General features: G+C 42.2%; 1 protein-coding gene across 6 annotated transcripts in view; it reads left to right on the top strand.

Annotated features, from left to right (window-relative positions):
- Window positions 1-9448, top strand: part of CASP2 (caspase 2) — a 34746-nt gene extending 25298 nt beyond the window's left edge. The window contains exons 6-11 of one of the 6 annotated variants that reach the window (XR_003093389.1): window positions 473-601; window positions 844-934; window positions 5566-5715; window positions 5878-5987; window positions 6745-7258; window positions 9016-9146. Coding sequence is in view for 5 of the 6 variants with exons in the window: in XM_025200753.1 (XP_025056538.1) it covers window positions 473-601; window positions 844-934; window positions 5566-5715; window positions 5878-5987; window positions 9016-9240 (705 nt within the window). In the remaining variant the exon portion in view is untranslated. Of the gene's footprint in view, window positions 1-472; window positions 602-843; window positions 935-1051; window positions 1493-5565; window positions 5716-5877; window positions 5988-6744 lie in introns of those variants that run through there. The other 5 variants (XM_014518671.2, XM_025200753.1, XM_025200754.1 and 2 more) reach the window with 5 other exon arrangements.
- The last annotated feature ends 5226 nt before the right edge of the window (window positions 9449-14674 follow it).

Genomic DNA, 14674 nt, shown 5'->3' with positions numbered 1-14674 from the left:
GCTGAATATAATCTCAAATGTATTTTGTGTCCCATGACTAAGTTGCTTAAATTTCTATAGCTGTTGAACTCCTGTTTACTGTATATGGTCTACAAAATATTTTGAGATCTTTGAAATGAAAGATGACAAGGAAATAACAGTATTTTTTTGTTCATCTAAAGCAAAACCCCTATTTCCCCCCCCCTTTTGTATTTGATTTGTGATTTGCTTGTCTTTGTATTTCTCTTCAGTATTTGGGACCTTGCTACTTTCTCAGCCACCCCCCCGGCTTCCCTTGATGCAAGGTAATAACACTATTTTGTTCTTTAAACGCAAAACACTTCTTTCTCTTTCCTTCCTCCCCCCAGTTCGGTTTATGATTTGCTTGGCTTTCCCCTCAGTGTCTGGGCCTTGCTGCCTGCCATTTCTGTCCCCCCTTTTCCTTGATGCACACATGGCTCTTGGTATCACTGAGTGTATTTTCTTTCCTCAGGAGATGCAGGAGACATTACAGAAATTTTCTCAGAAGCCAACTCACCAGGAAGTGGATTCCTGCATTGTAGCCCTACTCTCGCATGGTGTGGAGGGTGGGGTCTATGGAATTGATGGCAAATTACTGCAGGTACTTTCCTTTTTTCTGAATGAACCCTCAATATCTGGCTTTGGGAAGTTGCACTGAGAAGAAAGCGTTGGACAGGGTGGGAGCATTTGCAAAGAGGTTTGAAGCTCCTGTCATACTGGAGGAGTCTCATGTAAGAGATATGAAAATAGGTAGAGTGAATGGGAGATGTGAGGTTAGGAGGATGTGATGTTAGCATAGTATTGAAGGGGGAAACTACTAAGCTCCTTTCTTTTCTTTTCTAGTTGCAGGAAGTTTTCAGGCTTTTTGACAACGCGAACTGCCTGAACCTCCAGAATAAGCCTAAAATGTTCTTTATTCAGGCCTGTCGGGGAGGTAAGTGACGCCAGGGATGACAAGGGCTAAGTACTTGACACCCCATGAAGGCTGACTTTCACATGCATACACCCTTGCACCCAACTTCCTGTCAACTCTCCTCTTTGCTTCTCTCAGGTGTAAGCGGAACCCACATTCATCTCCCTCTGCCTTGCTGCTGCCACAGCCTCTGTTGCTCTGTAAGTGTCTTTCACTCTGCATGGGGTGTGTACATTGAATCACAGACCCCACAGCACCATGGGAATGGGGAGCTCTATCATGTCCTGCCCCAGCTTCGGGCTTTCTCTTGCCTTAACTTTCTTGCTGGCTTCCAGACTCACACCTGTCTCTGGAGCACTTTCCTTTCACCACTCACATCTGTTGTCTTCTCTTGGTACCTATTTTTCCATTTCCTTTTAATCTTGTAGCTCTCTTTTGTCCATATTGCACCTTATCTCCATGCTATTTATCTTTTGTCATCTTTGAAACTCTAACATGGCTATACAGTATGTAGATTTACTTCTGCCTAACCCATTCTTTGTAAATGCCTGCTTCTTTTTTGGCACTGCTGCTGAGACAAAACAGCTTTTCTAAGCCATCTGTTATGCAAGCTGTTTTTCTGTGTTGGAGCCTGAAATATCTATCCATTCTAGTTTCTGTAAGCAACTGTGAAGGAGGGGTAGCTTCCTTACAAGTTTTCCACTTGTACTAAATCTTTGTGGTTTTTACTTGGGCAAAAAAGGTGCATTTTATTGAACTGGTTTTGAGTTGGTTAAGTGTTTAACTGAAATTTAGAAAAATGTTAGTCTCTGAAAAAACTTAGCTAGACTTCAGTAGTGTTTAAAATACATGTATGGGAGACTTTGAGGACTTGATTTGATTATTGTAGCACTTTTGCAGAATATTTACAGTAAACATTTTTGCGTGAATGTAGCTTTCCCCATTACCAACTGGTGCTCCTAAAAGTAAAAATGCAGCTTGACAGTCTGCAAATGAAGTTAAAAGCATATACAGTATTTATGGTGTGGCAAAGTCCTGAAGGCTCTCTTATTTTACTTAATTTTTCTTTCCCTTTCTCTTTGCTCTTGCTTGAGGAAATGTAGGGTTGGTGGGATTCGTGCATTTACAGCACACAAGGGAATGAAATCTGAACGATCAAAAAAAAAAAAAAAAGCATTTTAGTCTGTGTAAATCCTCTTTTTCTGGCTCTTGTTGGCATTGTAAGCATCTGCTTAACAGTTGGAAGAAAGGTCAGCATCAGTTTAAAGCAGGGTTTCAAACTCACTTGAGGCCCTGGGCTGGATCCAGACTCAGTGGCCACTATGGCAAGGGCAGTAGCAGGAGCTCAGGGTCTAGTAGGGAAGGGAGTGGGAAAGGTGCAGTGTCCAGTAGTAGCTGGAACACAGAGCCCAGCAGGGGCATCAAGAGTGTATGGGACCAAGTTTATTGCTCAACCAAAGGGTCCGACTTCAGTGCCCTCTGGTAGCCCAGTAGTTTGAATAAAGAGGCACCATGGACTATATTTTTGACATCCCTAGTTTTAAATATTTGTTAACTGGGCTGCAAAAAAATATGCTCTTTCACAGCTTTACAGAACTGGAGTGTATTAGAGGTTGCATCTATTTGCATTGCCACATTTAGAATTGGAGAGAAATTTTACGCCACCTGGTCAGATTGGCATAGACTCTGTGGGTTTTGTCTTCCTTGGTAACAGTGGGGTATAGTCCTATTCCTTAGCTCTCTTAAGCATAGTTCAGATGTCTCGAAGAGGAGGTGGGACTAGATCCAGCCCTACTTGTCTGGGTTCCTCCCAGCCCTACTTTTCTATGATTCTATAATACTATTTTTATAAAGGACTTAAATACATTTGTAGAAGCAAATTGTCTGAAACAATAATTAAAAGCAGAACAACAGAGCCCCTAGAAGATAAATTCTTCAAATAAATACTGTCTTGCTCTTCTGTTTCAATTTTTGAACATGTCATTAAGGTAGTGGATAGGGGGAAGTTGGTTAATATAATTTATTTAGACTTTCAAACAGCCTTTTACCTAGGTCCGCCACAAAATACTATGAATCTGTTTCAAGGTGAGAGGCAAAGTGTTGTGGATCAAAGACAGCTTTACAGACAGGAACAAAGTACAGTGGTCAATTTTTTTCCTAGAAAAATTACAGCTGGAAGGAACTTCAGAAAGTAATCCAGTGCAGCTCCCTGCTCAAGGCAGGATTTTCTCCATCTAACCCATGTTGTCCAAGTGCTTATCTAACCTGCTATTAAAAACTTCCAAGGATGGAGATACCACATGGTAATGGGGTAAGAATAGGAGCTTCAAGGTTGTGTCTGAAGTTTTGTTTTCAATATGGCAGTAATCTGGAAAAGGGTGAGAAGTGAGGTGGGTGGCAAAAGGTGCAAACAACAGTTAGTTTAGTTGGGACCAGAGAGAACCAAACAAACTGGGTGAATAGGCAAATGGCTTGCTGGCAAATGACATTTCATGTTGGTAAATGCATAACATTGTATCTGGAGGGGAAAATATAAATTATGTGCATCCTGCATGGTTCTAAATTAACTATATACATTAAAGGAACTTTTGTTTAATATGCATTCGTGGTCAAAAAGCAAATGAGATGGTAGTTTGTATACAGAATAAGGTGAAAAAAATTATGGATAATATTGTAGTGTTGAAGTGATGGTCCAGGAAATTTAGAGGCAAAGATTTTAGTGGATCATATGTTTTAACGGACCAACAGAACAGTTAAGTTAGGCTGAGACAAGCTTTCAAATGCAGTGTATTTTTCTTCAGGACATCTTCTTCCTTGTCTGTTGTATTATAATGACTTGTAGTAAATCAGTGATAAATGCGATATGTGAAGTATTGGTCACTGTCTGAAAGACACTCCAAAACGACAGTGATAGAATGAAAAAGGGCTTGGAAAAGTGCTTGGGAGGAACTAAAAAGATATGTATTGTTACTTTAAAAATAAGTGTAGAAGGAACAGGATAAATAGATGTACAATAATAGTTGGGACAAGCTAGAGTGAAAAATTGTCTCCCAGTCTCACCACAACATAAGACAGAGGGGCACAGTGACACAAAGATAAAGAATTTGAGACCAAATGAGGAATGTTTATTTTTCATGCATGACAAGACTAGTACTCATTCTTATTGGAAGATTTTTTTTCAGTCACCAGGAACTTGGATTAATATGGAGATTGTACAGTTACTGATACTGGGAATTATTCAAAGCCATCATAACGGTGCTAACAGATTGTGGAAAGGCTATTAAATGCCATTTTAGGGTTTAAGGCAATTTCTAAATATTAGCAACTGGCATGAAAATTTCATGTAGGGGGCAGAACATCCTCATTTGCCAACCTCAGAGTCCTTGCATCTTCTTTGAAGCATTTGGTATTGGCCATAGTCAGGTATGGGACTAGATGGACATCAGACTGATTCAAATTACAGAAATAGACTGTCATTCTAAAATTCCTGCCAGTGAAATTTGTAAAATAGGAAAAAAAGCAGGAGCCATGGAAACTTCTGGGAAAGAGAACCAAGTCTCCATACATATAAAGAATTAAAAAAATCCCCCACTTTTTTCTTCTTTGCCCATCATGTTTAGATCAGTGTGAGGGGGGGGGGGAAATACTTTGAGTAGGTGGCTTCAAATGTACAAGTCCTTACAGAGCTGATTCAGGGTAGTGAATCATTAGCTAATTAGTACATTAGCTCTTTCTGGCATCTGTGATGCATATAAACCAGGGGTGCTCAACCCCTGGCTTGCGGGCTAGATCTCGTCCCTGGTGCAATGACATCTGGCTTAGGGCTTCCCACAAGTCTGGAAATTTGGCAGCAAGGGAGTAGTGCCACTGCTCCCCCACTTTCAAATTTCTGGACCTGTGAGAAGCCCCATGCCCTGTGCTTCGCATTGGGCATCCAATCCCAGTGTGCAGGGACTGTGTTGGGCCCCAGGGCCCCGTCCCAGTGTGCAGTGGCCAGCTGAGAGCTTGAGGGCCCATGGGGTTTCCTTTGGCTGTAGACCAGCCCCGGACCACTTACCTGGCCTGTGGGGCAAAAAAGCTTGAGCATCACTGATCTCAACTGAATTAAAAAAAAAAAAAATCTAATTTCTGTTATTTGTATAGACAACCTGTGTAAAACCAATGCTGATTATTCCTGATTGCATCTATTCTATAGATGGATTTCATCTCAGACCCATCAACTTTATAAACTTTTAACAGAAACATCTGGTTCTGGGATTGAGGGCAGGAGTTAAGGTTTTGATTACAATTTGAACACTATAGCCTAAGTGCTCTCTACTGTACTATGTAGACGGTAAATAGGATATTATCATCAGGGGTAATCTAAAACTACGGTTTTAGTGAGTGTCATATTGCAGCAGTTAAAATTTGCTTAAAGTACAATCAAGTAAGGAGCATTTGAATATTGTAACAAAGCTATTTCCGTATGAGATTTAAAGAGTTGGTACAGAAGGCCTCTGTTGTAGAGGAAAATCCTTTTTTGCACCAGCAGCTGAGAGATTGGGTCCTGGACAAAGAAAATTGTTACTAGATTGGCTCTGGGAGTGCTGGGATGCTGAAAAACATGGTTAAGAGTGACTTATTTCTCAACTTGTTTCTTTCCCCCTTTCCAGATGAGACTGACCGGGGAGTGGATCAAAGGGATGGGAAAGAACGCTCTGATTCTCCAGGCTATGAGGAAAGTGATGCAAACAAGGAAGAGAATCCCCGGTTGCGTTTGCCCACGTGCTCTGACATGATTTGCGGATATGCCTGTTTAAAAGGTATGGGGATAAGCCTGTGATGTTGTCAACTGCTTGCAGGTGCTTGATGCCAACCCTTGGGCTCCTGTAATCTCCCTCTGTGCATCTGCTAGGGTTTCTCTTATCCTGAATTCTCCATGTTATCTGGCTTTAACCTTGAGCTGACACCTTTTCTGTTCTCAGGCACAGCTGCCATGCGGAACACCAAGCGTGGGTCATGGTATATTGAGGCTCTCACCTCTGTATTTGCTGAGGATTCCCATAATACTCACGTGGCTGACATGCTGGTGAAGGTGAGAGAGGCACCTTTCTTCCCCTCTTTCATATATGCCTGGTTTCTGCAGTGCCTTATGCTTCTTGATGGTTTAGGGGCTATGCTACACGCTAAACAGATATTTATACTGGAGGTGTCAAACTTGCTGTAGGCCAGGTAAGGCCTCAGTGCTCCTCCTAGGCCAGATCTGCAGGACTGGTAGCAGATGGCAGTTCAGTTCCCAAACTCTATCTTATTGCATACTCCCTTCCAGATTTACCAGCTGCCTGTGTACCCCTACTAGCATATGTTTTAACCCCTTAAATGACAATTATAATGAAAATTAAATCTGCCGTTACGCCATTTCTCTTGCATACCCCCCACCCCAGAGGGGTCTTGTGTACTGCCAGGGGTATGCGTACCACTGTTTGGGAACCCCTGCCTTATCCCTGTCCTCATCTTGCATCTTCCAGTAGCCCAGTGGGCCCTATGGAATAGTTATACCATATTAGTAGAGGATTGGGAATGTATAGAATAGGACCCCCTACAGCTATTGCTTTTGTGTACTATTCTCTACAGAATTCCTACTAGGCTGTATTGTGATAGCTTTTCGAACTAATTCTTTCTGCTGCCTTAATTGTGTGTGTGTATAAGAGAGTGAGAGAGAGAGTGCAAACTTTGATTTCTGTGTTGGGGCTTGTATGATTTACATCTCAGGGGCGACACTTTTCCTTAGCTCTGTGTTGTTTTTGTTCATTTGCTTGTTAAATCTCTCAATAGTTTTTTCTCCCTCTTAGGTGAATAGAATGATTAAGCACCGAGAAGGTTATGCCCCAGGCACAGAATTTCATCGCTGTAAGGAGATGTCTGAGTACTGTAGCACACTCTGCCGGGATCTTTACCTGTTTCCAGGCTATCTCCCTGGGAATTAATCTTGCTGTTCTTCAGAGGGTTGTACTGCCAAAGTTGCTTCACAGGGACGGATGGCCACATCATGTTATTGTTAGTCATGACCTGTGCTGTAGGTGCCCAAACAAGAAGTGTCCCTTTCTAGCTTGTTAGGAGAGTTCTCTGGTTAGGGTGTTCTGGAACAGGCTATTCATGTACATTTTGAAAAAGTTGTGTCTGTTTGTTTTTAATTTTTTACAATACTGTGTATTTTTTATGCCTTTTTAAAAATGAAAATGTCCTTTTGCCCAGTTTTCCATGCAGCAGAATCAGAAGCTATAAAGGATACTGAAGGATCCCCATCTCCTTTTTAGTGGGAGAAAAGGTCTCCCAGCTTAATGAAGTCACCGTTGTAAATCCATGGTGAAGATTTTGTTTCTATAGTCACCCAGTTTTAGCTTGCATCTTCTCTGTTAAAAATGTGTCTCTGATAACTTGTGTCAATTTATTTGTCTGTAGCCAGAAGGGAATTATGCACCAAAACTCAGGTTATCAGGAAAAAAAATTTTGATGAGGACTTTAAATATGAAGGTGGTAGTCTTTGAAATCTATTTCAGAAGCAGCTTTTTGATGAGGAGCTCTAGCCTCTCTTCCCTTCTTAGTCCGAGATATGAACTAGTGCAGAGGTAGGCAAAATGCAGCCCATGGGCCACATGCGGCCCGCCAGGCCATTGTGTCCAGCCCGCGGGGCCCCTAAAAAATTTTAAAAATGTAATATTTATCTCCCCCATGCAGCCCCCGATGGCTTGCCACAACTCAGTAAGTGGCCTTCCACCCAAAATAATTGCTCGCCCCTGAGCTAGTGTATGGGGAGAACAGCTTTGCTACATTTGGTTATAACAGGTGATTTATTTCTTGTGGCTTTTTTGACCATTCAACCACTTGACTAGGATTTCTGAGGAGTCTCTAAATTGTGCCATACTGATAGATTCCTCAGCATATATTAAAACATGTAATTTTTTTCTTTGTAAAGAAAGAGCTGCCCTCATCATCTAAACTAAGCCACCGCCTGGGTTATTTTGTCACATGGGATTTTCATCTCTTCTAAATTAAAAAGGACAACATTTCAGAACCAGGGCTATCTTTTCTAAATGAGCTTTGCTCTTTCGTTTGAGGCATCTTGGGTTATTTACTTTAATTGTTAAAATAACTGCCAAGTGTCACCACAGCTGGCTAGCTGGAGAGACAGTGGCCTAATCCAGTGTTTCCCAACCAGTGTGCCATGGCACAAAAGGTGTGCTGAGGAATTTTCCCATGGCGATGAGCTACAATAGGTATAAGGATGGGGAATGCCTTAACAGGTGTACCATGGAAAATTGTTATTAATGTAAGTGTGCCTTGGGCTGGAAAGGGTTGGGAAACATTGGCCTAATCTGCCACTGCTTGGAAACTATCTATGCATTCTCTTCTTAAGTACTGTAATTTTTGCCCTTCATTATCTTCCACTTCAGAAGATGTCCTGGGGTGTGACAGTGTAGATAAAAGGCCGTTTTACACCCTTTGGGTGCCTGTAAACATGTGGGACGCCTGCTCTGATGCACTGTAATTACAGCGTGTCAGATCAGACTTGATTAATTGAGCCTGCTGGAGCACGCTAATTAACATGCTTCGGCAGCCTTGGTGCCTCGTATTCAGTGTCTCTGTGCTTCAGAATGGTGGTGGGAGCACTTCAATTAAAGCTTGTTGAACGAGCTTTAATTGAAATGCACCTGCCATCATTTTAAAGCACAGGGACACTGAATACATGAGCCACCAAGCCTGCTGAAACATGCTAACAAGTTTTAACTAAAGTGCCCTGCCACCATTTTGAAGCACAGGATGCTGAATACACGAGACTGCGGGCACTTTTAATTAGAGCGGCTCCCAAGAGGCACTCTAATTAAAGCACCTCCCCACAACCACCCTCTACCCCCTCCCCCGGAGCATGTGTAAAGATGCTTGCCCTGTACTTCAGGGCAAACCCCAACACAGAAGTGCTGGATTAGGGTCTGTATACCTGAGTCTGTATCTTCTGCACTCCACAGCAACTTGTTAGATGCCTTTCAGCTTGTGTTCACATTTGTCCAGGAACTTAAAAAAAAAAGTTACTCTATATTTATTTGTATTCTTTTAAAGTGTAGGTGGACACACAAAGTGTGAAGAGGCAGCTATATCTGGAGGCTTCCTTCCTCCTTACTCTGCCTAGCAAGTATGGAAACTACTCTTTCATCTCAGAGGGATTCGGCATGCATCTTATTTACCTTGAAACAGCTGAGGGGCAGAGCAGCAAGGACCTTGTCTGCCAATTGGCCTCTTATCCTCCAGCCAAAATAGCAAGCAATAGGTTGCTATTCTTCCTCCTTTGATGTAAAAGATTTTTTCTAAGTACTCTCCCAGAAATAATGCAGTATTGTACAGTGTATTTGATATAGTTCTCCTTTCTGCTACAGGGAACTTCTTTAGGGCTGCACAAGGTCTGTGTCACTGCCACTTTCATACATATTTTTGTATATTTTTATTTACTGCCTATGGTGCCAAAATAAAGAGATCTTATTTGGTTAATTGTGCTTTGTGTCCCAGCTGGAGAAGCTGCTGCTTTTGTTGCTTACCTCAAAGTGTGAGTTATGCATAAATAGTATTATGAACATAATTACAAGCAACCTTCTTCATGTTTGTGCCCAGGGGTTGTCTAAAGTGATGCTTCCTTGTTGTTTGGTTACTGTCTACAGTAGAGGTGTCCAGCAGAGGAACTATAATTTTGATACAGTGTAGACTTCTTTCCACTGTTGCTTAGTGTGTGAGGGGAGAGGGTGTGTGTATTTTGGGAAACAATCTTTCATTAAAGATGTGTTATCAATAATTGACTATGCTTAAAGTAAGATAGGGGGTTTTTAAATGATCCCTTTTCTTCCTATCCACGTACTCTTAATTTAATCTATATGAGGTGGTGGAAACCTGGAGCCTGTGGGCTAAATCTAGCCACATAGCAGCTATAGAGATGCAAAGAGAAGGCTGGAAGGCAGGGTAAACTCTAACATAAATTACTGTGCAGGAGAGCCCTGTTGAGTGAGCCCTGAAGAGTTCACAGGTAAATTACAGATATGCCAAGCCAGTTTCCTCCTTAATAATCTCCATCTTCCTCAAACTCCAACCTTCATAAATGCAAATCCCCTATATATCTGTTTTGAAAACACTCGCATCATAAACCTTTCTGCCATCTGTCCCTCTTTATATTTGCTGTTCTTAAATTTCACAGAACTTGCTAGAAATGTAGGGGTGAAGTGCAGTGGAAGGCTTGTTAAAATCAACCAGTGTAGAATGTGACTGGAGCGTCACTGAAGATGCAGTAGTAATCAAAAGGCAGTATTCTTCTGTAAACGAGAGATGCAAGCAACCAAAAGCAGTCAGTATAATTAATAAGTTGCTGTTTGAAAGATCTGATTCAAAAAGCAGTGGAGAATAAGAGTAGAATTTAGTAAAGCTTTTGGTGTGGGGGGAGATTATAGATGATGATGATGATAATTTAATGCTAGCCAGGGGATTTGTATAAATCTTTGGCAATCCCTCTCAATCGAAGATGTTTGTCTTCCATGATTGTCTTATCTGCGTCCGAAGATGGCCGATGAAGCCTACCGACAGACTCTACTGTAGCTTGAACATGTTTCCATGTGGGGTAGGTGGTACTGGTTTTTTTTTATTTGGTCCACAATACGCTTTTTCTGCCGCTTCCACTTTTCCATCTCCCGTTGTGAGGTTTCAGAGTACTGAGATCCATGCAGTAGACTCTTCAGCAGACCAATAAGTCTTTTACAAATCTAGTGAGTGCAAGTAATTCATTAATAAAAGAGAAATGCAATGAAGGTAATGGGAGAGATCAAGACTGTGGAAATAATGAACTCCTTTTTTCCCCGTCTGTCTTATAATTACTGAGAAATCAAGGTAATTTTCAGTAGCTACTGATGGCAAAAGGAAAGGAAATGGAACCATTCTAAAAGCTGTGCATCTCTTAAATGATAGTGGTGGATGATGTGCTTCCAAAAGTATCAAAGGAATTAGCTTAAAAAAAAGTTTTCAACAGGGTTTTAATAAATTATGGAGAAGTAGAAAGGATGCCCATCATATTGCAGTTATGCAAGTGGGACCATGTTACCATGTCCTTGTGTGGAGGATAGGAAAAGTATTCCCTACCACACCACTGTGTTAACAGTTCAGTAGTATGCAAGGCCAGCAGGGAGTCAGAAAAGGAAATGCTAACAAAGAAGATGTTTTCTTATCAATACAATAGATCAATTGGGGCAACCTTGCAAGCATGTCACAAATTAGCCCTGCTGCCCAACCCTCCCCAGTGCCACTCTGATCCCCTTCCCCTGCTTGATCTGTAGCTCTGCTTTCTGCTCCCTGCCCTATCTGTTGCTGTGCTGCCTGTTCCGTATCTGATTTGCCATGTGTCACACAGGTTGCTCATGCCATTGTGGCACGTCACAGGTTGGCAGTCCCCACAATAGACCATCTCCATTGTATGGCAATAAAGTCTGAGTTTGTGCCTATAGAACAAGTACTTTCAAAATAAAAGGATAGGAACAGAATTGCCAGGACTGCTATATATAACCTGTCTCCAGGGTGCTTGATTGGTGCTGTTGTATGGCCTTTAAAGCACCTTGGAGGCACATTTATTGTACAAACATCCTATGCTGACACCCAAAACTAAGGTGATACCCAAAAGGTGTAAAGTTAATCTCATCTTTGCTGGGGGGTGTGCAGGGAGGTCAGAATTCCTGCATTTTTCTCAATTGCATGAATTGCAAAATAGGTCCCCTGTTTTTAAGCAAAATATGTATTTTGCTCTGTTCTTAAAATCTCTGATCTCCACTTGTGAATAAAGTTGAATTCTGCTTGGATAATAACATATGCATGGATTGAAAATAGATTCAGGCAAATATTAGCATCACACTTTATTGGAAAGGTATCTAAAGTTGGGTCTGTTCTTGTTTGCTTTGGTTAACAACCTGGAAATGATGATGACCAGCATATTAATGAAATTGGATGGAGCTGCAAATATCACTGAAAGCAAGAAAATAAAACACAATGAGCCTAGAGAGATGAGGAAGAAATGGGAAAATTAAAAATGATCTTTGGAGAGAGTCCTAATATATGCTTATTTAACGGAAGAGAAAAGCCTGGCAACCCATGACTCAGAAGAGCCTTAAAGGTGGATAGTAGAACAGCAAATCTGATGGATCAGTTTGAAATAGCATAGAAAAAGTGTAATTTGGGCCCAAATGTGAGGAAGCAATAGCCACTAAGCAAGATCCCAAGAGTTTCTCTTGATAGTTTTTGTGAAATGAGATTTAGAATATGCATTTGTTTTGAGCACTCACATACCAATGTGGATGTCTTTCAGATCTGCAAAAATGGAGGTAAAGGGTAAGAGTATTCATTACTCATTTCTGAGCAATTCATTTCTGAGATGGGCTTCAACTAACCAAGTGGAAAAACTGACTTTGCAAATTTGAAATAATGCCCGTAGGGACTACAAAGGCCCCAAAAGGAAGGACCCAACTGGGTGCTTTACTAGGTAATTGATATGAACTGGGTGGTTTTATTAGTCGGGTATCAAACATTAGTTGTAGAATTTTCTTACTGTGAGCACGATAGAAGAAACACATTCCTAGAAGGAAAATGGAATTAAAAAGGGCACAGGTTTACCCGAGCCTAAAAGGTTCATCAGGCCATTGTAAAAGCAAACCAGTTTCTGTAGTAAATAGTGTACAGGGGAGTGGTGTGGCTAATATGGCATCCAAGCAACTTTAATTCCCCAGGCCAAATGAGCAGGTACCTTTTTTACAACTAGGTTAGCTGAGGTTGATTTATGGCACAAATTCATAGCTAGGCTTAAATTCTTGATTTTTTGTTTTGTTTTGTTTAAATTTAAATGAAAAACCATGTTTACTCAAATCCAAGATGAGAGGGTTCCCCCTCCCAATCAACATGGGGGGAAAGCCTCATCTTGGATTCAAGTACTTGCCGAGGGCAGGTGGCAGCTTTGCTTTGGCTCTGGCCGCAGCTCAGGACTGATGCTGGAATTGAGCTGCTGCCTGCCCCAGGCTAGAATGGCTTGTTTGATGGGGGAGACCTTAGGGAGAGGAGGAAAACTGCAGCCTGTCTCCCTTTATGTCTCTGCCTGCCCCCTTCACCTTGTACTTCCAGCTGTCTTCTCCTCCCCATTACTGTTCATTCCAGCTCAGGTCCCTCCAGCCCTGATCTGGCCCAGCCGGAAGCTGCCACTGCTTCTTGGTGGGGCTGGGCTGATGCTACTGATGTTGCCCCAGAGGAGCAGAGCTGCAGCAGAAGGTAAGGTAGGATGAACAGGTAGTGGAGCAAGGGGGAGAGAGAGGAGGGGCAGGCCGCAGGGGGGAACGATGGATGAAGGAGGGGGGGCCACAGGCATGGAGGGGCAAGAGGGCACATAGCGAGGGGCAGGGGCAGGCACAGAGATAAGGAGCACTGCTTTCCCTGCCACTGCAGGATGGGGGGGAAGGGGCAAGGAGAGGACATGAGTTTTTAAGATGACTATCTACTAATTAGATTCTATTCATGGAAAATCATAGCTAATTTGTAATTTTCCATGTATAGAATCTAATGGGTTGAGGTGGTCATCTTAATTTTGAAGTTGTCTTGGATCTCAGTAAATATGGTATGTCTGCTTGGACAAGTGATAATTTTGCAGGCAGTGGTTTGAAATGAAATAGTGATAACCTTGAAGTTTTGGGGGGGATTTTTTTAAGATATAAATATCAAGATCTGAGAAGAATTTTTTGCAGTCCATGGGGGTACAACCAGGAGTAATAGGGAGTACATAAGAAAGAAACTGAGCTCAATGCAAAAGCATCTGTGTAACAAGTGAAATTCAAATGTAGACTAGTTTCTCATGAACTCTTAAATTTTTCTTGCCTGTATTGTTTGTCACATGTTCGGATTCAAGTGTGATGCAAATCAACTACAAAGATGTTCCACATCCATTAGATGTAGAATATCTTTTGGCTGGTCTGTGATTTTTGTTGCACTATAAATTGCTTGCGTGTATAGCATGTTCATAGATTGTAGAGTTGGAAGGGACCACAATGGATCATTGTGTCTGACCCCCTGCCCCTGGCAAGGAAAGAGGACCGAGGTCAGACAACCCCAGCCAGGTGACTATCTAGCTTCTTCTTGAAGACCTCCAAGCTAGGTGATAGCACCACCTCTCTTGAAAGCCCATTCCAGATCCTGGCTACCCTTACTGTGAAAAATTTCTTCCTAATATCTAATCTAAATCCACTCTCAACTAGTTTACACCTGTTATTCCTAGTCACTCCCTGGGGCGCCTTAGTAAACAGCGCTTCCCCTATTCCCCGTTGACCTCCCCTAATAAATTTATAGGTGACCATAAGATCTCCCCTCAGCCATCTCTTGTGAAGGCTGAAGAGATTCAGCTCTCTCAACCTCCCCCTGTAGGGTCTATCACGAAGGCCACTAATGCAAGTGGCCCTCCTCTAGACCCTCTAGAGTTTCCCCGCGTCCCTCTTGAAGTGCGGCGCTCAAAACTGGACACACTGCTCCAACTGTGGCCTGACCAGTGCTGCATAGAGGGGGAGCATCGCCTCCTTTGTTCTATTAGTCATGCACCTGCTAATGCACGACAAGGTGCGATTGGCCTTGTTGATGGCCTCGTTACACTGCCGGCTCATGTTCATCTTGGAATCAATTATGTCTCCAAGATCCCACTCTGCCTCCGAGCTGCTGAGAAGGACACTCCCCAAC

The sequence above is a fragment of the Alligator sinensis genome, unplaced genomic scaffold, assembly GCF_000455745.1.
Source record: "Alligator sinensis unplaced genomic scaffold, ASM45574v1 scaffold161_1, whole genome shotgun sequence".
Taxonomy (NCBI): domain Eukaryota; kingdom Metazoa; phylum Chordata; order Crocodylia; family Alligatoridae; genus Alligator; species Alligator sinensis.
This window is presented reverse-complemented; position numbering and strand designations above follow the sequence as displayed.